The following is a 24001-nucleotide window of genomic DNA, read 5'->3' as shown; positions in this document are numbered from 1 at the left end:
AGTGTGACACCTCGTACGACAGTCCGTGCAACTCCCCTACCCGTTTTGCTGATGCCAGAGCTAACAGAAAAACTGTCTTGAGGGTGAGTTCCTTGTCCAAGATGTCCTTTAGGGGTTCGAAGGGAGGTTCTGACAGCATCTTCAGGACTCTGGCCACGTCCCACAGGGGCACCCTACTTGCTTGAGGGGGGCACGATTGTTCGAATCTCCTGATGAGCATCGAGATATGTCTGGAGGCACCCAGGTCGATGCCCTTCAGGAGGAAGACTTGACCCAGAGCAGCCCGGACTCCTTTGATGGCTGGGATGGACATGTTTACCTCGTCCCTGAGATAGACTAGGAAGTCCGCTATCTCTGGAATGGAGGCCCTCAATGGTTGGATGTTCCTCGAGACGCACCACTTAGTGAATGTGGCCCACTTTGCCTGGTATACTGCCGCTGATGAACGCCTCAGATACCATGACATCCTTGCTGCCGTTCTCGAAGAATATCCCTCCTTCCTCAGGAGACGCTCGATATCCTCCACGTGTGAAGGCGGAGGGACCGAAGGCTCTCGTGGAACCTTTGAAAGTGGGGCTGCCGGAGAAGGTCTGGCCTATCCGGAAGGGGCCAAGGTGGAAGGCGCGCCAGTTCCTTTAGATCCGCGAACCACTCTCTCTCCGGCCACCAGGGCGCTACCAAAGTCATCCACAGGTTGTTCGCTCGCCTCATCCTGTTGAGGACCTGTCTGAGCATCCCGAAGGGAGGGAAGGCGTAAACGTCGAGGTTGTCCCAAGGGAGCTGGAAGGCGTCCTTGAACGCCGCTTCTGGATCTGGCGAAGAGGTCCAACACTGGTGATCCCCATTTCTGAATGAAGGTCTTGGCCACTTCCGGGTGCAAGGACCACTCTGATCCTACCACTTGACCCATCCTGCTGAGGCCGTCGGCCAGGACGTTTCTCTTCCCTGGAATGAACCTTGTTGAGATCTTGATCTGTTCCTCTTCAGCCCATTCCAGCAGTCCCATCGTGAGGACGCACAACTCCTTCGATTATAGTCCTCCTTGTTTCTTTATGTAGGCCACCACCGTGGCGTTGTCGCACATCAGTGCCACGGTGTTTCCCCGGAGCCGATGGACGAACTCTAGGCACCATCTTCGCACTGCCATCATCTCTAGTACGTTTATGTGCTGGTTTTTCTCTTCGTCCGTCCAACTTCGTCTTGCTGTCCTGCCGACGAGATGGGTACCCCACCCCTCCTTGGATGCGTCCGTGAACAGAAGCATTTCCGGAGGGTCGGCTGCGAAGGGCATTCCCTTGAGGGTGCTCGATCTGGCGAGCCACCACTCTAGGACTTCCTTCGTCTCCAGGAACACCAGGACCACCTTGTGGGGGGAGTCTCTCTGGGTCCAGGTCTCCTTCAGGTTCCATTGAACTCCCCTGAGTTTGAGTCTCCCCTGGGGGACTAGCTTCTCCAACGACACGAGGTGGCCTATCAGTCTTTGCCAGTCCTTGGCTCTCCAGGGCTGGTCCGACAGGAAGGGCCGGAGGATCTGGTCCAAGTTGTCTAATCTCTCCACGGAAGGGAAAGCTCTCGCCAACCAGGAGTCCAGGACCATTCTGAGGTAGGTCATCCTGGTGGAGGGTATCAGTTGGGACTTCTCTAGGTTGATGATGATACCTAGGACGTTGCAGAACCGCAGGAGCTTCGCGCCTTGCTCCCTCAGTACTTCCCCTGAGGCTGAAAGCAACAACCAGTCATCCAGGTACCGAATCAGGCGGATGCCCTGTTCGTGTGCCCAGGCTGAGACTGTTGTGAAGACCCTCGTGAAGACCTGAGGGGCTGTGGGCAGACCGAAGCAGAGGGTCTTGAACTGCAATGCTTGGGCACCCCATTTCACCCTTAGGTACTTCCTGCTGGAGGGGTGAACAGGGATTTGGAAGTATGCGTCCTTGAGGTCTATGGACATCATGAAGTCCCCCTCCCTCAAGGCCGCTAGGACCGACTTCGGGGTGTCCATCTTGAAGTCGGTCTTGCACACGAACTTGTTGAGGGCTGAGAGGTCTATGACTGGTCTCCAGCCCCCTTTCTCCACCAGGAAGAGTCTGCTGTAAAACCCCGGGCCCGGGTTCTTGACTGGTTCTATCGCCCCTTTCGCCAGCATCGCAGAGACCTCCTCTTGTAGGGCCGTCCTTCTCAAGGGGTCCTTGAGTGCCAACCACTCTGCCTGTTGATCTGGCATTAGAGGTGGGGGGTCTGCCAGGAAGGGCAACCTGTACCCTTCCTTCAGGACTGCTACGGTCCACGGATCTGCTCCATGGTCTCTCCATGCTTGCTAAGAATGTTCGAGGTATCCCCCCACCTGAGGCTTCGGCAGGAGTAGGAGGCCTCTCTCCCTATCTCCTTCTAGAGGCACGGCCTGAACGACCTCTTCTGGCTGCCGCATAGGAAGGCCTGAAGGATAACTGTGCTGAAGACGTTCCTCTACAGGAGGGCTGCGAAGACTGAGACCAGGCCGTAGTAGGGGCGTCTCTCCTGGGTTGACTAGTTGAGGCGCGAGGAGGAAGGGAGGCGTCGGAGGGTGCCCTTCTATGGGTAGGTCTTCTCGCTGGAGGGGGTCTGAAGTCTCCCGTATCCTTCAGCTTCCTGACCCCCTCTACCGTCTCTTCCACTGCCTTCAGGGGGAAAACTAAGTCATCCCACAGGGGTAGGCTCCTCAGGGACCTGGCTTCTCTGTCCGGGAGCCTCCTTACGAGCTTGTTGAGCACCGTGTCCCTTTTCCGCAGAACCCAATTGGCGGCCTGCGCGATGGATTGGTATGAGAGAAACTCAAGGGCTTTACCTCCCGAGCTATTCAGCTCCTTCAGTAAGGCCTGGTTCTCCGGGATAGTGAGGTCGTAGGAGGACTGGAAGCCTACTAGCGTGGAGGCCCACCAATCCAGCCATGAGGAAACGTTCACCAGGTCCTTGGCTATCTCCTCCATCATGGCAGCTTCTGAAGGGGAGAAACAAATCGGGGCGGTAGTAGCTCTCTTCAGCTGCTCCTTGTCCCAGAATGGCGATTGCAGGCTCCACAGTACAGGGACCTGAGCGATGCCCTTCAGGAAGGTAAAACCGGCTTTGGGATTTTAGGCCTTGAAGAAGCTTGGAGGAACTCTAGGTCTTGGGGGCTTCTGCATGATTGGCCACGATCTTGTCCACGTGAGCCCTACCCAGCCTAACATCCCTAGCCAAAGGCAGGGCTAGCGAAGGTCTCTGCTGCACCGGGGCATCAACCAGCTTGCTGAGGCTCGAGAGCCAGACTTTATCGGAGGAGGGCTCGGGTTCGTCCAGTCTGTGATGCCTCCTAATGAGTCCTATTACCCTCCTGTAGGCCGAAACTTCTGCTGCTGAACCTTCTACGTTGTCGTCCATTTCCTCCGTAGGACGCCCCGCTGCCTGTGACGGAGGTCCTCCGACGGAGGTCGCCGCGCGGGGAGGAGGAAACATCTTGGAATGGTCCAACTTCGGCGGCTCAGGGCGTAGGACGGCCATTGCCGTTGGGACGGAGGCCTCCGTCCTGGACTTATCCCTACTTACGGAGGTACAGGTAGATGCAGGCTTGCTCGTCGAAGGGGGTTGCTTGTCTCATTCCTGCCGACTCGACATTGACTTGGAGGTCGGGACGCGGCTGCCAGACCAAAGGGGTGACTCTCTCTGCTGGGCGGATGGAGTCGGAACCTTCGCGGACTTATGCCTGTCTGCTGGGACCTGAAGAGACGACTCCCTCCGTCGATCGTATCTGCCGCTGGATACGTACCTTACTGGTGAGCGAGCCCTTGGGAGCCAGTTCGAGGGGCCCGGAACTGCTGACATCTCGAGAAGTTTGCTACGAGGGATGACGACCCATTCTTCCCCCGGGGAGTCACTTCTCCTAAACTTCCTCCAGGGAGATCTAGAGTGCCTACCCCCGTGGCGGGATCTGGAGCGGGAGCGAGAACAAGAACGTCTCCTGCGGGACCTCTCACGACGTCTCCTATGGTCCCTCGGGGCTCCGTCTTCCGAGGAGCAAGAGTAAGCTTCGACCGAGGAGCCCGACGACTTGCATGTTCTCACCGGCGGGCCCGACTCGTGCCGCGTTGTTGATGGGTCCACGCGTCGCTCGATGGGAGAAGAGGGCTGTAGGAAGACGGACGGAAACGTAGCTGAAGGCGCTGGAGGGGAGCGTGGGAGCTCCTCGATGGGGGACCAGGTTTCAAAACCTTCCTCCATCCTCAACGGAGACCTGAAGGGCGTCTTCGGCAGCGCCCACGCGAGGGAGTCCGACGACGGCGGAAGCACCTGAAAAACACGCCCACGAGGCGGGAGAAGAGGTAGGCACAGTTTTTCCCCACATAGGATCATCTGAGGAGACTGGCCCTGCTTGCACCAGATTCCTGGGGAAGGGCCACAGGCCTCTTCCCCCCAACTGACTTACCTCGTCCCCTACTCTGGCTAGGGGAAGGCGGCAGCGAGGCTCTGTCTGACGATACGCCCGGCGAAGCAAGAGGAGAAGAGACGCTCGGCTTCTTAGGCGATCTCTTCGACGCCTTCTTCTTTTTGGTGCCGTAACGCACCCACTGCATCTCGTTCCAGGACTCGCACTCCAGGCACGTGGCTGTAGGGGAACACACACTGCCCCTACACGAAGAACACAAAGAGTGCGGGTCAACTTCAGGTTTCGACAGGAAAGCACCACACGATTTACTGGCCATAGGCCCAGGACAACGGCGGGGATGCTTCATTACGCACTAATAAGGCACCGCGAGACACAGGAACACAAAAGGAAAGGATAAGGGGGAGCACAAAGGTACCACGTGGGAACCGCGTGAGACACAAAGGGGGTCGGGGACACAAAGGGTCACACTGGATAAGGAGCGTGTCGTGATGTTATCGCGACGCGACCAGAGAACTTACTGGGGATCCAGACCTGAGCAAGCATGCTCTCTGACCCGGGGTCGCCTCAGGGCGTTTATCACACCACCTGAGGTTACCCCTCATAGAAAATGGGAGTAGGGTAAACTACACAAAACTCTGGTCGGTTGGAAGGAGATCGCAGATACTCCTAAGAAAGTAGTTCGAGGTAAGTACTCAGTGTTGCAACAAATTAATAGTTAACAGAGCTATTGAAATGGCATATCTGGTCAGGGGCCCAAAAAGTTATTTCAGATGTTAGGAGGAGAGTGACTGTGGTCGAGTTTAGTCTGAATTGTTTTCAGACTTATTCAAAACCCCTTCCAAGAATGAGAGATTTAGGCTCTACTGTTGTTGACAAAATTTTTGAGACATTGTTATTTTGGGCCTGCAGAGATCTGCACGGCATCGTATGCGGCCATACTGTTCAGAGTTTGATAATTTTAAGTGACTTTGCAGCTTAGTGGTGAACTGGATATTGAAGGGACAGTATTGATTCAGGGAAAATTTCTATAGTACTGTATTTTCACAGATTTATATTTTCTTATGGGTGGTTGGTTTGAGATGGCTTAGAAAACTTGAGTGTCCAGCTTGTGAATAATCTTTTATTCTTATTCAAAATTTGTTGATCTTGTTACCCTGATGCTGAAGTTTTACGTAAAGGGATGCTAATTTGGCCTTTAATTTTCTATTTGGATTAACGAGTCAATGTTAATGTAATCCTAACAGTTTTTTCAAATAAATATTTTTTGTTTTTATGAATACAGCATATCATTCCAATTCCTTACACCAATGTGCTCCCCTTCTCAGCCAATGTTTTTTTCTTAGTCTATTAATTATAATATTCCCTTTCACCTAATGTTCTTATACTTTTACTTATGATCAGCAAGCTAAAGGCAGGAGAAGCAAAGGGGTATGTCAGGTTCTAGCTGGGTTCCCTTGCCCAGTATAAATCAAGGGGTGGTGCCCAGTGCTCTGTTCTTTTAACCTGTTACCTAGATATTTGGGTAATCCACAATTGTATATTTGTTGTGTAGTGAACGTCGGGTTGTGGTTGGCATTCGGACACTAGGCAGTTTGGGTGCTACCTTTGGCCACAGTCCGCAAACCATTACATCTTCTTTTAAACTCTTGTATGCGCTATTTGTCTCTTACAATTACGCTTCTACTCCTGTCATCATCATCATCTCTTCCTGCACCTATTGATGCAAAGGGCCTCGGTTAGATTTCGCCAACCGTCTCTGTCTTGAGCTTTTAATTCAATACTTCTCCATTCATCATCTCCTACTTCACGCTTTCTGGTCCTAAGCCATGTAGGCCTAGGTCTTCCAATTCTTCTAGTGCCTTGTGGAGCCCAGGTAAACGTTTGGTGAACTAATCTCTCTTGGGGAGTGCGAAGAGCATGCCCAAACCATCTCCATCTACCCCTCACCATGATTTCATCCACATATGGCACTCGAGTAATTTCTTTTATAGTTTCATTTCTAATCCTGTCCTGCCATTTAACTCTTCCTGTACACTAAGAATACTTGTTTTCAGATCTTTCTTCATTAGACTCTTTCCCATTTATCCTGAATACTGGCCTGGCCCTCTTTGTGTGAAAGACTGATGCTATATTTCCATTCACTATAACCTTATATTCCTATAATACATATCTTATCGTACTAAGATAAAGTGAGGAGCCATCAGTTATGAAGTAAGACCACCATTGCAATTTAAATTTATTTTGGGGGCAATACAGAACGTTCTCGCAAACTCCATATAGCACTCGGTATTATGAGAAAAGCATTTCTAGTGAATATAAATTTCAATGAAGAAAAATAATGTGTGAAGTTGAATCTTAATGCTTTTGTCTATTATTACTTAAACTACAACTGAGTGGGACACTGTTAGTACCTCCTAGAGGATACTTAGCTGTGCTACATTAATGGACTGACCAAGTACAATTGAACCTATGCTTTCGTCTGCATGGCCTTCTTTTAAAGGGGAAAATACAATGTAACCCTTGCCAAATCACAATCCAAGAATTCACAGGGAAATATCATCTTATCAGCAATGAACTTACAAATAAATAGGATTAAGGTAAATACTGCATGGCTCTGGGAAAACATTTCTCTGCTTCTGTGTTCCTTTTGTTTTTCAAGTCGCCAATAAGCATTTTTTTTATATTAATATGCAACACATCTGATAAGGACTATGTAATTTGTGCATGTTAAAATGAATGGGATACTTGTTAACACTGTAGCAGTTTGTTTTCACTTGTTGAGGGAATAAAATTGTTCCAGATCATTTATCTTGCTTCATGGCCTAGTCTTGGGTTACAGTAAAAGATTTACTTCAAATGTATTTATAAAATAGACTTTACAGGTTTTACGGTGACTCAACGTTTTTACAAAGGAATTTAATGGTATCCTCCGTTGCTTGCTTTATAAAACGCTTACATTTTAAGTAGCGGTGTTGAAAGCAATATGCTTTGTTTTGTATATTAATATATTTGCTCTTTAATCCTTTGAATGACCATTTCATATAAAAGAACATGAGTTACAGAACTCACTTAAAGACCACTTGTCCCATTACATGGTCGGAACATTTTGAATGATGCATCTAGAGTTGTCATAAAAGTTTCTAAATCACAAACACAATAATCCCGGAAATTGAACTTCTATCATTTATACAAGAATGGCAAGAAACTTACTCACATTATATGTAATTCAGTAAGTGATAAGCAATTATTAACATATACCAAAACTTAATATTTTCTATGAATATAATGAATCACTACAATAAACTTGGTACATATCTACAGCGGGACATTTCTCCCATTAAAACTAAGACTATGTAAAAAGTTCTGGAATAATCCAACATATGACATCGACACTGTTTGTACATAAAAACAAAAGCACACTACTAAAGTATAAAGATAAAATATTAATAAAAATACAAAAAAAATAGTACTAAAACTAAACAAATCCATAGTTTTATGCTTAGCTAAATAAAATCTTTTAATTAAGAGATACTTTTATACAAGGGTAATACATTACAGTGATCAATGTGTCCTACACCTAAGCATAAGAGTAGCCAAAAGACCTAAGAGCCTATCTTTGATTTAAAGAATAGTAAAAAACTAACACTCTTAGGTCTAGACACAAAATCGAAAAACTGCTGCCCTGAATTTTGCATTGTTATAATGGATCAATAAAGTGTAGCTGCCTGATAAAATAATGAAATCAAGAATTTTAGTCACTTTATTTTTTCCAACTATACAAACCTGAGCCCTTTGAATAGAGAAACAAAAGCCTTGCTGACCCTGCTGGGAAAAAAGAAATGCGCCCTGTGTGGGAAACTAATGGCAATGTGAGGGAGAAGATGAGATTATTAAATTCTTCCACACGGCCCAATTCGTCATTTTTGAGCCCCTAGCCATAGGTGGACAGTAAACCTTGAATGACTTGCGTTTGTATTGTCAGGAAAAATACATATTACTAAAATTTGTGATTTTCGGATACGAATATAAATCCTTGTACTGTACTTTAAAATAAAAGGCTCACAATGAGGAAGGGAGATACCCTGCCTGAGCTGACCGTGAGAAAACCTCCAAAAATAATCCATTCTCCAGGTATCCATTTTTGGACCTATAGGGGGAAGTGAGAACTAGAAGTAGCTCCACTCAGAGGTCTAAAGCGGAAGTGGCCCCATTAGAAAGGGACCGTATGAGTAAGGAAAGTTCTACAGATGAGGAAATATCCATTCCGTTAAGTCTAAGGGCTAGGCTTAAGGCTGAGCAATAGCTTTTTACCGCCGAGATTGAAAGGCTCATTTCTGCACGCAAATACACGAAGAACTCCGCTATCGCTGGAATAGTGGCATCGAGAGGAGAGATACCCCTTCCACGATACCAACCACAGAAGACATTCCACTTTGCCTGGTAGACTGCTGCTGATGACTTCTGCGGATATCCATACATCCAGCTAGCAACTTGTTGCAAAAATCCTCTCTGAGAGAGGAGATGTTGGATAGTCTCCAGGCGTGAAGTTGTAAGCGAAGCTACAGCTTTATGGAAGATGTTGGCATGTGGTTGTCTGAGTAGATCTTGTCGTGGAGGGAGTTCTCTTGGAGACTCCGTCAGGTGTTGCAGAAGGGCCGGGAAACCATTTTGCATGATGCCATAGCAGAGCTATTAGGGTCACTGAGAGATTGACCAATGCTCTGGCCTTGTTGAGTAACCTCCTCATCAGACAGAACGGGGGAAAGGCATAAACATCGATGTTGTCCCACCGTTATTGGAATGCATCATGCCAGAGAGCCTTGGGGTTTGGGACTGGGGAACAATACAATGGGAGCCTGAAGTTCAGGGCTGTTGTGAAGAGATCCACCATCGGAGAACCCCACGAAGTCAGGACTTTGTTGGCTACTAGATGATCCAAAGACCATTCGGTACTCACTATCTAAGATGCTCTGCTCTTGTCAGTGAGCACGTTCCTCTTACCTGGAATGAAGCGTGCCGATAGTGGTATTGAATTAATCTCGGCGCATCCCAGTATCTCTACTGCTAAATGGGATAGGGGCTGCGAAAAAGTACCTCCTTGCTTGTTGATGTAAGCCACTACTGTGGTGTTGTCACTCATCACCACCACTGAGTGGCCCGCCAGGAACTAATAGAACTGTTGAAGGGCTAGAAAGAGGACCTTCATCTCTAAGAGATTTATGTGGAGGTATTTTTCTGACTCAGACCAAAAACCTGAAGTCGTGTGGTGCAGCACGTGGGGACCCCCACCCCTTTTTTTATAAGCGTCTGAGAACAGCATTAAATCTGGGAGGACAAGAAGATCTACGTCCTTCCGAATGTTCTCATCTGTCATCCACCATTCGAGGTCCGTCCGTTCTGCTGGTCCCATAGGGATCAAAGTGTCCGGGGAGTCAAAAGCTTGATTTCACCCGGAATTGATGCCGAGGTGGTCGTTGGGAACTAGACTGGCTAAGGATGATAGTTGCCCAAGGAGACATAGCCACTTTTGGGCTGGAAGTTCTTCTCGTCTGAGATAGGGTGTTGCGACCTTTCTCAGCCTCGTTATCCTGTCATCTGACGGAAAGGCTTTATGGAGATTGGTGTCTATAATCATGCTTAGGTATACCAGCCTTTGCGTAAGAAGCAGGGAGGACTCCTCAAGATTTACCATGATCCCCAAATCTCGCCAAAGCCTCAGAGGTTTGTCTCGGTGTTGAAGGGTTGACACAGAGTCTGCTAAGATTAGCCAGTCATTCAGATAACGGAGGAGACAGATGCCAATCCTGTGTGCCCAAGGGCGAACACTGGTGAAGACTTGGGGTGCTGTGGAAAGACCGAAGCACAGTACCCTGAACTGATATTTCCTGTTGTATAGGCTGAATCTTGAGTACTTCCTTGAAGACAGATGGACTGAGTTCTGGAAGTAAGCGTTCTTTAAGTCCAATGTGCACAAGAAGTCCTGTGGTCTTACCGTTTCTTGTCTAGCCGTGTCTACCGTCTCCATGCTGAACGGAGTTTGCTTGACAAACTCATTCAGAGCTGAGAGATTGATAACTGGTATCCAGACTCCAGACGCCTTTTTCACGAGAAAGAGTCGACTGAAGAAGCCTGGGGACTCATCGAGGACCTCCTGCAGAGCGCCCTTCTTCAACAGGGTCTGGACTTCTGCCCAAAGGGCTAGCCCATTTACTGATCCCATCGCAAAGGAGTAATCGAAACTGGAGTCCTTATTAGGGGAAGGAGAGATGACATGGAAGGAATACGATATCCTGAATGAATTGCGTAGACTTTCCAGGGATCGGCCCCGAGTTGCTTTGCTGTCGTCCTGCTCATTGAGGTCTTGGCTGGGTTTGGCTGCTGAGGAGCTGGTGGTTTGTAGGGCCTGGATGTTAAGGCCCTATAGAGGAGAGAGTCCTGGTGGGATTTCCTCCATCTCTCTGCAGCCTGTTCCACATCCTTGGGCTCAAATAAGGAGGATCCCTCTAGAGAGGAATTCCTGAGCCTAGCAATCTCGGCATTAGGGACTTGCTGATGGAACCTCTCAGATAATGCATCTCAACATTTCAGGATGGTATTTGCCCACAACTTCGAGACTTGGTGGGCAAGAAACTCGATGGTGCAAATACCCGAGAGGGGGAAGGTCTCCCTAGCCTACCAGGTACTTTCTTTGGAAAAATCCACGGTCCATACCAGGATTACCAGGGTACCCAACCAAAGATCCAGCCACGAAGTAGCCTGCATAGCAAACTTCGTGACCTCCTGATTGAGGATCTCCGTTGCCCGAGCACTCTTCAGCCCCTGAGAGCCTTTGAGGGCTTCTGAGTGATAAAGACACAATCTAGGACCGTTTCTTTGCCCTCCCGGGGGGGGATATCTCTGGGTCGGCAAACCCACTGAGAACCCTGATAAGAGTCCGAACTTGCCAGAAAGCATGTTTCGATTCTTTCTGTCCCCCTCTGAGGTGGGACTGACAGCGAACTCTCCTCCCTCCACCTCTGAGAGCTCATCTCGGGGTGGGTTGTGGACATCCCTAGAGTGGCTGACGGATTCTGTGGGTCTGGAAGTCCTCTACGCCGCTTAGTGTCCTTCGACTGCTTGTGGGGAAGAAGGTACAACTCCAACATTGAAGGCCTGTTGGAACTATCCTTCATGGTTCCTACCAGTAGTGTAGAGCTCTCTGCACGAGAGGAGTCTTCCTCCGAAGGTGGAAGGGAGGTGACCAGCACCTGCTCCTCGCGACGCTCTCTCGACAGAGGTGAGCCAGGGGAGCGTCTGGGAGGAGTACCAGGAAGGTTTGGCCTTGAGGGCCTCACAAGGGTCAGTTTCACCATCGAGGATGCGATGGTATCCGAGAATATTCTATTCCTCTTAAGGGGTGAAGCAGCCGAGGTTCTTTGCCGGGACTCTGCTGGTGCCGAAAGTTGTTGGGAGACGGCAGAGGCCTCCGAAGAGCTTGTTGAGAAGGCATGCATAAGGGCTTGCACAACTGCCCTACAATGGCACCGAACCAGGGCTGCTTACTGACGCTAGCGCTGTGTGAAAGGTCCCCTGAAGAGAAAGGGACCAATGGTTCCCTTTGAATAGTCTCTTTCAGAGCTGAATGAAACCGTGGGTCCGCCTTCCATGTCAGGATCTTGAATTCTACAGAGGTACCCTTTCCCTCTTTACCCGGTGGTTGCGATGTGATGCGTTTGCGGGAAGGGGAATGGGGCAACAGAGACCTGTGAGACGCGACTCTGCCCTTCCTCGGTGAGAAGACCGATGGTCGGGAGTGAGAACACCCATCTTTCCATTCCTCATCTTCCTTATCTTCTGAATAGCGCGACTTCCTTGAAGTCAGAGGATGATGTGAGGCTGGTTCTGCCTGTCGTTGGGACGCATTCCCAAGAGTCGGCGGGCGCCTATGTGTTGGAGAACGATGCCTGCTCTGCGCTTGCAGAGAAAGTGCTCGCTTGCACGATGGCGAGTTTTTGCAAGCTGGTGAGTGCTGTCACGCAGGTGAGCACTGGCGTGCTGTTGAGCGTCGGAGTGCTGGTGAACGCTGGTGCGCTGGTGAGCACTGGCATGCTGGTGAATGCTGGAGCGCTGACACGCTGGTGAGCACAGGCGAGAAGGTGTAGGTTGTACAGCTGGAGCACGATGGAGAACTGGAAAATTCTGGCGCGAGAGAGCAGGCTGACGTGTTGGCAATTGATGACGCGTAGGCGATGCTGGGCGAGAAATATCTGCCTGTCGGTTCGTTGGCGCGTGAGCACGCCGACGGACAGAAGACTGACGTTGTGGCAAATGAGAACCAGCAGCAGTGAAATGTCTATACGAGCGATTGGCATAGGGCTGGTCGACGATGATCAGTAGAAGAGCGGGCAGGATACGGAGTGATGGAGAATGATGAGCGGGCAAATAAAGTGTGGGCGATGATCGTACGTGAGGCTGACGCATGGCAGGTTGACACGTGGGCGAGACAGAGCTGGAGGGGACAGGAACGGAGACGGACGGTCAGGTGAATGGCGAGTCACAGAGTAGGCTGAAGATCGGCGCGTCGGATGAGATGGAATTGACGGGTGGTCAATCGGAGAAGGGATGTGTCCTTTGGAAGGATGAGCATCCTCCAAAGGGGATCATGCGCGTTCCACGGGTGGCGGATAGTCCAAAGCTGATGTCTGTGGACTAGCGGCAACGTCGTCGGAAGACGGTCCAGGGGCAGGTGAAGGTCGAGAGCCAGAAGACAAAGGACAAGGAGGTTCCTCTGCAGAGGAATGCTTTAACAGCAAAGGGATCTAAAGTAAAAAGGTGTATGGCTCAGTGTCCCAATATTTTGTCTGCATGATGGTTCTTGCATCCCCTTACCAAATTCTCCAGCACTTATCGCTTTCTCAAACACCAATAGACTAGCCTTCTTGGTATCTTGCCATACACCTTTTTACTTTAGATCCTCCTGCCGTTAAAGCCTTGCATTCCCACATTCCAATTCGCTCTTTTAGACGACTAGATTGCGAGACAGGACACAGAGTTATTAGTCTAGATCCTAAGATCTCACCACTCGATCTTCAGTCTTTCATAGGTAGATGGCGTTTTATATTGTACCATATATAGATAAATAAAAGAAGATTCAATGAAAGGGAATAGATTAAAAGGATCAAGCTTTCTTTCAGTTAAAAGGAAAATCCAAGAGGATTAGAATAGTTCATTGAAGATTTTTAATTATCACTCCAACTTGTTTAAAGGTTGAATGATGATGAAATGCCACTCCATACTTTGTCTTTTTATTAGTCTAATAGGCTTAACTTTGCCAGTCCTAAGCTTATTAAGAATTCGACACCATTAATGTCTTTTGCCGATTCTCAAAAGGCCAGTAAGTTCTTGATTCCTGGTAATATTTCAGGCTCAACCTCACTCTTTTAAATCCTAATCATTCTAGTTCACCATTCAGTAAGAGTGCTAATGGTACACAGCACCTCCAAAATTCAAAATCCTCTCATATAGCCTTGATTTTCAACCTGCTTTAGATGCTTCTTCTGCAAAACCCACACACTCCCACATTTTAGACACCTACAATTTCTGAAGCAGAAGGCCGAGATGTTAATCTGGATTTTTATATCCCTCTTCTTGTGTGGATCCTTCTAACTTTCCCCTTGCTAAAGTGGATCGACTAGATGGTTACCATCAACAGCTAGATGGTGTGGTGGTTCTCTGCAGGTGAGGGGGAGAGAACAGGAAATTTATTTTGGGGTAGACGCTGACACAGCTTCAAGTAGGTATATGAACATAAGGTGAGTAAAATAATAAATTTCATCATAAAAATCACAAATTTTAAGTAATTTGTATTTTTCCTAACAATACTTACCTCGAACTACTTTCTTAGGAGTATCTGGGATCTCCTCCCAACCGACCAGAGTTTTGTGTAGTTTACCCCTAGTCCCGTTTTCTATGAGGGGTAACCTCAGGTGGAGTGGAACATGCCCTGAGGCTATCCCCCAGGTCAGAGAGTATGCTTGCTCAGGTCTCGATCTCCAGTAAGTTCTTGATAGCTTAGGTACCTATGAAGTCCAGCAAGGCACTCGGGGTAGGATGGGTGGGCCATTACCCGAAAGTAGTTCGAGGTAAGTATTGTTAGGAAAAATACAAATTACTTAAAATTTGTGATTTATTCCAACACAGAATACTTACCTCAAACTACTTTCTTAGGAGACTTATACCTTAGGAAGTGGGAGTGTCCTTCAGGACCTAGAGACCGTGACGAGAATAGAAGAGGAACCTAGGTAGGAGATTAGGTTCTGCTGACCTCAAAGAAAACACGAGAACAAGGGAAAACTACGCAAAAAACCATCTTAGTGTCTATATAACTCACTTCTGCAAGAATCCTAGGAGACATGTCCTTCCAATGATAGTGTATCCCATGGCAGTTTCAGGGGGCTACCCAAGCCATTTCCGGTAAGGAAATAGGGGAAGGAAGAACAAGGGCTCAGGAAGGAACCTGTGTCTCTTGGACTCGCTACCCGCAGTTACCACTGGGGCTACGCCCTTAAACCATTTGGAGCGCGGAAATGACGGGACCACGCGAGAACCCGCCCAGGGACTTTCTCGAGTAGTCCTTCAAGCAGTGAGCCGTAAAGGTCGACTGGTTAGACCAAGTACCTGCCCGCAGGCTTTGGCCCACTGCCATGTTCTTCTCAAATGCCAAAGAAGCATTTAGACTCCTAATGCTGTGGGGTCTGGGCTTTCGTGGAAAGGGGACCCCTGCACTACTGTAGGGCCTGACGATCACTTGCCTTATCCAGAAGAAGAAAGTGTTCTTGGAGACTGGCTCCTTCACAGTTCCGAGGAAAATGAACAGACTCTTGATCTCGGGATGAAGTCTAGCTGTCCTTTCTAAATACTGCCATACTGCAAGTCCCTCGGGTTGTCCGAGCGAGGGATAGCTGGCACTGGGAACAATTCCATTTTGGGGTCCCAAACAACTGGATTCTGAGTCTTGGCTATGAAGGAGGGTAAGAATCTGAAAGTAGAATCTCGCCAACCCTTCGAGTGTGAGATCTCGTACGACAGGCCAGGAATCTCACCTACTCTTTGCTGATGCCAGAGCTAAACGAAAAACTGCCTTGAGGGTGAGCTCCTTGTCTAGAATGTCTTTTAGAGGCTCGAAGGGAGGTTCCAAAATCAACTTCAAGTACCCTAGCCACATCCCCCTGGGGCACTCAAACGGCTTGAGGGAAAAACGACTGCTCGAAGGTCCTGAAGAGCGTCGAGATCTACCTGGAGGCACCCAGGCCTATGTCCTTCAGGAGGAAGACTTGGGATGGATATGCCCACTTCGTTCCTGAGATAGACCAAGAAGTCTGCTATCTCGTGAATGGAGGCCCCTAATGGCCTGATGTTCTTCGAGGAGCACCCCTTAGAAAAGGTAGCCCACTACGCCAGGTACACCTCGACCGACGAACGCCTCAGGTACCCTGCCATCCTTGATTCTGGCCTCGACGGAAATCCTTCCTTTTTCAGGAGACGCTCGATAACCTCCACACGTGAAGGAGGGACCAAGGGTTTTCGTGGAACCTCTGGAAGTGAGGCTGCCGGAGAAGGTCTGGTCTGTCTGGAAGTGTCCCAGGTGTAAGGCATGCCAGTTCCTTTAGATCCGCGAACCACTCCCTCTCTGGCCACCAGGGCGCTACCAAAGTCACCCACAGGTTGGCCGTCCGTCTCATTGGAAGGCATCCTCAAACGCTGCCGCTGGATCTGGCACAGGAAAACAGAACACGGGGAGCTGTGCTTTTAGTCTCGTGGCGAAGAGGTCGAACACCGGCGAGCCCCACTTCAGGGAGAGGGTTTTGACCACTTCTGGGTGTAGGGACCACTCGGGCCCTACCACTCGACCCTTCCAGTTGAGGCCACCGGCCAGGACGTTCCTCTTCCCCGGAGAGAACCAGGCTGAAAAATTTTATTTGTTCCACTTCAGCCCATCCTAGGAACTCCATCGTGAGATTGCACCGTTCCTTCAACTTTAGTCCTCCTTGCTCTTTCACGTAGGCCACCACCGTGGCGTTGTCGCACCCCGGATACCCGGAGCTTCCCTGGGGTAGATGGACGATCCTCATCTCCAGCACGTATATGTGCAGGTTCGTCTCCTCGACTTCCCATTTACCTTTTGCCATTTTGTTGAGAAGATGAGCACCCCATCTCTCCTTGGATACGCCAGTGAACAGGAGCATCTCCGGAGGGTCGGCAGAAAAGGCCATTCCCTTGAGGGTGTTCGTTCCGATTGCTACCACCCCAGGACCTCCTTCGTCTCTGGGGACACCAGGACTATCTAGCGCGGGGAGTCCTCTCAGTCTTTGCCAGACCTTGGGTCTCCTGGCTTGGCCCGACAGGAAGGGCCAGAGTATCTGTTTCAGGGTGTCCAGTTTCTCCGCGGAGGGGAAGGCCCTCGCCATCCGAAAGTCTAGAACCAACCCTAGGTAGGTCATCCTGGTGGAGGAAATCAGCCGGGACTTCTCCAGGTTGATGATGATACTCAAAACTTTGTAGAACTGCAGGAGCTTCTTGTCTTGCTCCCTCAGTACTTCCTCTGGGACTGAAAGCAACAACCAGTCACCTAAGTACCGAATCTGGCGGACGTCCTGTTCGTACGCCCAGCCTGAAACTGTTGAGAAGACCTTCGTGAAACCCTGAGGGCTGTCGACAGTCTGAAGCATAGGGTTTTGAACTGCCATGTTTTGGTACTCCAATTTACCCTTAGGAACCTCCTGTTGGAGGGATGAACAGGGACCTGGAAGTAGACGGCTTTGAGGCCTATGGACCTCAGCCATCCTCCTCCTTCAAGGTCGCTAGGACCGACTTCGGAGTGTCCATCTTGAAGCCGGTGTTGTACACGAATTGTTGAGGGCTGAAAGGTCTCCAGAACCCTGTCGCCTTTTCCACCAGGAAGAGGCTGTTGTAGAACCCTGGACTCAGTTCTCGACTGGTTCTACTGCCCCTTTCGCCAGCATTGCCGAGCCTTCTTCCTGCAATACTGCTACTCTCCAGGGGTCTCTGGATGCCAACCACTCCGCCTGTTGATCTGGGATCCGAGGTGGAGGTCCGCTAGGAAGGGAAGCTTGTACCCTTCCTTTAGTACTGCTACGGTCCCCGGATCCGCTCCATGGTTCCGCCATGCTTGCCAATATCGTTTGAGGCATCCCCCCACCTGAGGCGCCAGCAGGAGTAGGGGGGGCCTCCCCTCCTAACTCCTTCGAGAGCCGCGGCCTGAACGCCCTCTCCTGGAGTCTGAGTAGGAGGGTATGAAGGGAAAGATTACGTGTGCCAACTTCTACATCCGACGGGCGGACGGAGCCGAAGAGGCACTGGGAAAAGGTGCGGGGCTCCCTCTCCAGCGGCCACCGAGACAGGCACTGGAGAGGCAATAGCCCCGTTCGACCCGCTCGGGGAAAAACCACTCTGCCTTCGTCACGGATGGAGCCGTCATGGGCCTACCCCCTCCCTGGGAAATCCGTGTGGTTCAAGCACCCTGCCATGTCAGAGGCCTCTTCTGATGCTTGGATGGGGCTGGCCGGGACAATGGCACGGCTGGCCCCATCACGGACGGAGCCGCCGGAACGGAGGTATCCGTCATGGGTGCGTCAGCGGCCACCTCTAATGCTTGGATGGGACTGGCCGGGACGATGGAGCGGCTATCTCCATCACGGATGAAGCCACTGGGACGGAGGTACCCGTCATGGGTCTATCCCTTCCCGGGGAGATCTGTGGGGTTTAAGTACCCTGCCATGTCAGCGGCCTCCTCCGATGCTTGGATGGGGCTGGCTCTATCACGGATGGAGCCGCCAGGATGGAGGTAGCCGTCATGGGAGTGTCAGCGGCCACCTCCAATGCTTGGATGGGGCTGACCAGGACGATGGCACGGTTGGCTCTATCACGGATGGAGCCGCCGGGAGGGAGGTAGCCGTCATGGGTGTGTCCGCGGCCACCTCCAATGCTTGGATGGGGCTGGCCAGGACGATGGCACAGCTGGTTCCATCCGGATGGAGCCATCATGGGTGTGTCAGTGGCCACCTCCAATGCTTGGATCATGGGTCTAACCCCCTCCCGGGGAATCCGTGGGGTGTGAGTCCCCTGGCCTACCAGCGGTTGACCACGAATCCTGAATGGAGCAGTCGTGGTACCGGGTATGGAAGCCATGCTGCCGGGTCGATCCAGCGACTACCTCCGCTGGAAGGATGGAGCTCCTGCAGATATCCATGGAGCCACGGGCTTCCCCGTGCTGGCTGGTTGGTTCCTCCGTTCAGAGCTGGCCATCGAAGGACCGGAGGCCGGGACAAGGCTGCCAGTCCGAAGAGGCGACTCTCTCCGCTGGGCGGGAGAAGTCGGAACCTTCGCGGGCTTATGCCTGTCAGAACGGGGGCCTCTGTCCTGGGTCCACTGCGCTCGTGCCGAGCTAGGTGGCCTTTGGAGGTCAGGACTCGACTGCCAGACCGAAGGGGCGACTCTCTCCGCTGGGCGGATGGAGCCGGACCCTTCGCGAACTTACGCCTGTCGACTGGCATCACCGTCGGAACGGGGACCTCCGTCCTGGGTCCACTGCGCTCGTGCCGAGCTAGGTGGCCTTTGGAGGACTTATGCCGGTCTGCCAGAGCCTGCTGTAGGGTTGTCGGGGTTCACGTTGAAGGGCGGGCATCACCGTCGGAACGAACGAACCTTCTGTACCGTCCGCAGAACCTACGGCCTGATCCCGAGGAGCCGAGTCACCGGGCACTCCCACCGGGCGCTTCGGTTCTTGAATAACAGGCACTCCCCTGCGGTGGTACCGGTCTTCCCCAGCGGGAGCCTCCGCACCAGGTTCGGGGGTCAGAACTGGCATCGCCGTGCCGGCGAGGACTACCGTTCGTGTATTCTCTCTGGAGGACTACCGTTCGTGTATTCTCTCTGGGGGACGAGGACGCGGATCCCGTGGGCTGACCCGACGGAGGGAACCGTTTCTTTAAGTCCGAGGGCCGAACCAGCTGTGCTGATTCGGCCAGGCTGCCCGTAAGGAAGCACGGTTCCCCCCGCTGGCGGGGTGAACCGGAAGCTTCGCGGCCTTACGCCTGCCTGAAGCGGCCTTCTCGCAATTCTCCCTGCGAGGGTCATATCTGCGTCTGGAGGATGGCCTTCGTGGCGAGAAATCCCTGGACTGCCGGTCCGGGGAACGCTGCAACTCAGACTTGGGAGGCTCCTTCTCGGCGACGTCCTCGGCTGCAGAAGTGACTGAAAAACCCGCCAAAGAGGCTGGAGAAGAATTAGGGACATTTTTCCCCCACATGGGGTCATCAGAAGAGACGTGGCCTGCTTGCACCAGGCCTCCGTCTCCCAACACACTCCCGCCCCTCCCTCAAGCCCCTCCCTCGTCTGGAACGACGCCACAACCCCACTATCCTGAAGATCAGACTCTTGGGGAAGGGCAGCGGCCCTCTTCCGCACAACGGACTTACCTCGTCCCCTACTCTGGGTAGGGGAGGGTGGTAGGGAAGCTCTGTCAGACGAGACGCCCGGCGAAGCAAGGGGGGGAAGGGGCGCTAGTCTTCTCAGGCGACCTCTTCGTCGCCTACTTCTTCTTGGTGCTATACCGCACCCACTCCGACTCCTGGGGAAGAGCAATGGGTACTTCCCCACAACTGACTTACCTCGTCCCCTACTCTGGGTAGGGGAAGATGGCTGTCTAAAGAATCTCCATTCGACGAGGCATCGGGAGAAGTAAGCGGCGAGGAGAGGCTCTCCTTCCTATGAGAGCTCTTGGACGCATTCTTCTTCTTGGTGCCGAAGCGCACCCACTGCACCACGTTCTAGGACTCGCACTCCGGACACGTGGCTGTAGGAGAATATAAGCTGCCCCTACACGACGAACACAGAGGAAAAGGGTAGGAAGGATGATTTATAGTTAATTTGTTCTCTTCAGCTATTTATTTCCTTATTTCATTTCCTCACTGGGCTATTCTTCCTTATTGGAGCCCCTGGGCTAAAGCATCTTGCTTTTCCAAATAGGGCTGTAGCTAGGATAGTAATAATAATAATAATAATAAGTCCACGTGGGGACCTCGAAAGACACAAAAAAGGGGGGTCGGGGACACAGGGTCGCACTGGGTAAGAGAGAGCGCCGAGATGTTATCACGGCGCGACCAGAGAACTTACTGGAGATCGAGACCTGAGCAAGCATGCTCTCTGACCTGGGGGATAGCCTCAGGGCATGTTCCACTCCACCTGAGGTTACCCCTCATAGAAAACGGGACTAGGGGTAAACTACACAAAACTCTGGTCGGTTGGGAGGAGATCCCAGATACTCCTAAGAAAGTAGTTCGATGTAAGTATTCTGTGTTGGAACAAATTATGTTTATGATCCATTTACTATCTCATGTAATTTCTACATTTATGGCTAGTAACAAGGCTCATCTCCTTATGCTGAGATTTCTTTATAAAAAAAATGCTAGTTCAGACAGTATGCAAATCTTTTCATGGAGAAGTAATGTATGGTGAAAAGAAAAAGTTTTTGGGGGGCAAGAACTTGGCTGTGTTATGGAAGGGAAGTTGGGTTAGTTTTATAGGATGATCCTGAGTGTTTGTGAAAAGAAATGTAAATTTGTGACGAGTTATTAGGTATGAAGAATGAGAGCTGTCATAAGACAAGAAGAAAAATGAGTTGAAAGAAGATAAAACAGGAACATTAATCCTTAGAGAAACAAACTGTACCATAAACATGATCTCCTCATCAGAGGTAGAATATTAATTGCTGCCAACAAGTCACATTAAGTAATTAAAATTTTGAGAAAATAATGAATTTCTGTAAAACAATAGTCTGTACCTCATAAAATAATATCACTCTATTTATATTTTACTTCAATTATTATGAGAATCTTGTATTCTAAATGTAATTAGCTACTCTACAACCTAGTTTGACTATGGAAAGCATAACTGAAAATATGAAACCGATGCTAATCTAACTAAAATTTCAACATGAAGTGTACAGAAGCTCACGTCAAGTGATGCCGTCTCTTCGTCCTTCATTGCTACTTTGCTGCTTGCGGACATGTTGACAAACTTGCTGAGGTGCTCGAAGTGCTTGGTCATGTCTGTTGCCAAAACCATGTCGATGATACTCTTGCGTACATGCTTGTAAGTGTCTCGATCCAGAGCTGCAACGTGCAATTGTGGTAGCATGCATGAGGGTATTGCTTGTGGGGGGGTGAGTGCTGACTTATGTCCCCCATGCTAATGACTTCTTATTAGAATGACAGTCATGCTCAACATAAATAAAATGTATATGCCATTTATATAAAGTTACAACAGTTACCATTTACCTGTGCACATTACTAATAGATCCATCCAGATCTTGAAAATGTAGAAAATAACATGAATAGCTTACATTAAGTGCAGTTATCGAACTAGATCTATCATTACTAAGTACCTTTACCAAGTCTAGTCTACAAAGGCACTAAAAACTAATCTCTACGTACACTAGTTCAAAGTCATATAAAAATACATATCTTAAAATTGTGTAGAATAATTAATCTATCATTTTTAGTGGAGGAATATACTTCACATCTTTTCAAACCAAAGTATTGTAATAAAGAGTGCTCTTGTGAGACATATAGAATAAATGTGGATCTTTGACTTATTAAGAGTGACAAGTCATTACTTCATTGAGCACCTTCATGCCATAACATACAAATTTCCTGAAATTTACTAAACATGTGCACACCAATCTTTTGCTTGAAATATGTCATAACCTGAAGTATGTAAGAATTGCTTACATTTGCATGTTCTCTGATTAGGTTTAATTACTTTATTCTAGTTACTGTATTATTGATCTTCAATTAATATAAATGCATATCATTAAAGTAAAAAAAAATATCATCACAGCTTAACCGATTTAAGGCTAACTATTGGACAGTAAAAATACTTTGATAACTTGTTGCATTTGCTTATTTGGTCAAGACTTAAAATAAAAAAAATGTTCTTGAATATAAATATGGATTAGGAAGATAATTAACCATTAAACATATTTGAAAATAAAAACATCATACACATAAGTGAACACGACTAATAAGAGGATAATATATTTAATACGAATAAAGTTGTTTCTTCAATAACAAATTATAGCATACCATAACCTCATCATTAATAAAATACAACTATATTTAAATAACTTACAATAATTCTTCTGAATACAGAAACTGGCCATTCTATGCATATTACACGACTACATCAAGATATAAATCTTTCTCAAACTGAGTGGGTTGGACATCGCTAATCAAATTCCCACCTTCCATTTTGATTTCCCATAATGAGAATCTAGTAATTTCACTAATACCTCACAGTCACCTAAGAGTAAAAGGGATAAGTCAAGAATAATGCTGCAGATACAAAAACACACTTCCTGATGTAATCATGTGAAATGTTCTTGTGAAAACGAGTTCCTCTCTCCAGAAGCGAATGTGATCAGAGACTTCCCAATGATTTCCACAAGTAGAGTAAGAGATTCCAACATGCCTTCAGGGATTCCTGAAGCTGGTGTAGGCCTGCATGTACAGCACGTGTTTCATACACGCTCGTACACTGTAAGCGTTTTACTTTTCATCTTATCACTCGCTCTTCCCAGCACTGTTAATAAACCAATCTGTGTAAACGTGCTGGCTCATGTTTTATTGTTTGAAGTTTTGTGACGTTCTCGCTCGTAAGTCCTGGTGTCGACGGGCTGCCAACGCAAGAGCCCGAGTTCAGCAAAAGGCTGGACAATCTATAAGCAAGCAAGCAAGTCCTGGTATATAAGCTCAATCTCTGTTTGCTAAAGTTTACCAGCTTTCACCTCGCCTCTCACTTACAGCCTGACGGCTCTCTCGCACAATTGGTGACCCCAGAGTTAGAGCGCCGTTAAGTTTTAATTGAGGGGCGAGTTGAATTAAATTAAACTTTATCAAACAAACATCAAGCTTAAATACCAGGACTTGCAAGCAAGAACGTCACAAAAATTCAAACAAAATTAAACATGAGAGAGAGAGAGAGAGAGAGAGAGAGAGAGAGAGAGAGAGAGAGAGAGAGAGAGAGAGAGAGAGAGAGATACTGATACATTTTAATGAGCCATTACATAAAAAAATACATTACCAAGGAACATAACATAGAAATACTGTTGGCTCGGTCTGATGAGCGGAAGCTCCTTTACAGACCTGCTAAAAAGAGAGAGAGAGAGAGAGAGAGAGAGAGAGAGAGAGAGAGAGAGAGAGAGAGAGAGAGAGAGAGAGAGAGAGAGAGAGATACCCATCATTAAGGGTTCTTTCCTCCCCGAAGGATTCACAAACCTACCCCCCCCCAAGAAAAAAAAAAAAAAAATGATCTGCTATAAGTACTCCCTTGGTCAGCAATGTCAAAGTAGTACAGCTTGCAAATATTTACACATATTCAACACAGTAACAGTTTTAAATGGCTGATGACTGGAGTGGACACCAAGCGTGGATGTCGTATTACCAAGGGACTTCAGCTTCGCTTTGTATGTCGAGCGGTTTCTATGGAATTTTGATAAAATTCCTTTTATGTAATTAACTCATGTTCATATACCCTGTGTTTCTAGAA

At 49.0% G+C, this 24001-nt stretch overlaps 1 protein-coding gene across 3 annotated transcripts in view; it reads right to left on the bottom strand.

The window, feature by feature from the left end:
• The window catches only part of LOC137625399 (high affinity cAMP-specific and IBMX-insensitive 3',5'-cyclic phosphodiesterase 8B-like), a 324266-nt gene that overhangs the window by 18085 nt on the left and 282180 nt on the right, over positions 1-24001 (bottom strand). For all 3 annotated transcript variants that reach the window (XM_068356283.1, XM_068356285.1, XM_068356284.1), the window contains one exon: positions 21410-21567. In XM_068356283.1, the coding sequence (XP_068212384.1) occupies positions 21410-21567 (158 nt within the window). The remainder of the gene's footprint in view (positions 1-21409; positions 21568-24001) is intronic.

Source organism: Palaemon carinicauda, chromosome 32, assembly GCF_036898095.1.
Source record: "Palaemon carinicauda isolate YSFRI2023 chromosome 32, ASM3689809v2, whole genome shotgun sequence".
NCBI classification, from domain to species: Eukaryota; Metazoa; Arthropoda; class Malacostraca; order Decapoda; family Palaemonidae; genus Palaemon; species Palaemon carinicauda.
Note: the sequence above shows the minus strand (reverse complement) of the source record. Positions and strands in the feature narration are given on the sequence as shown.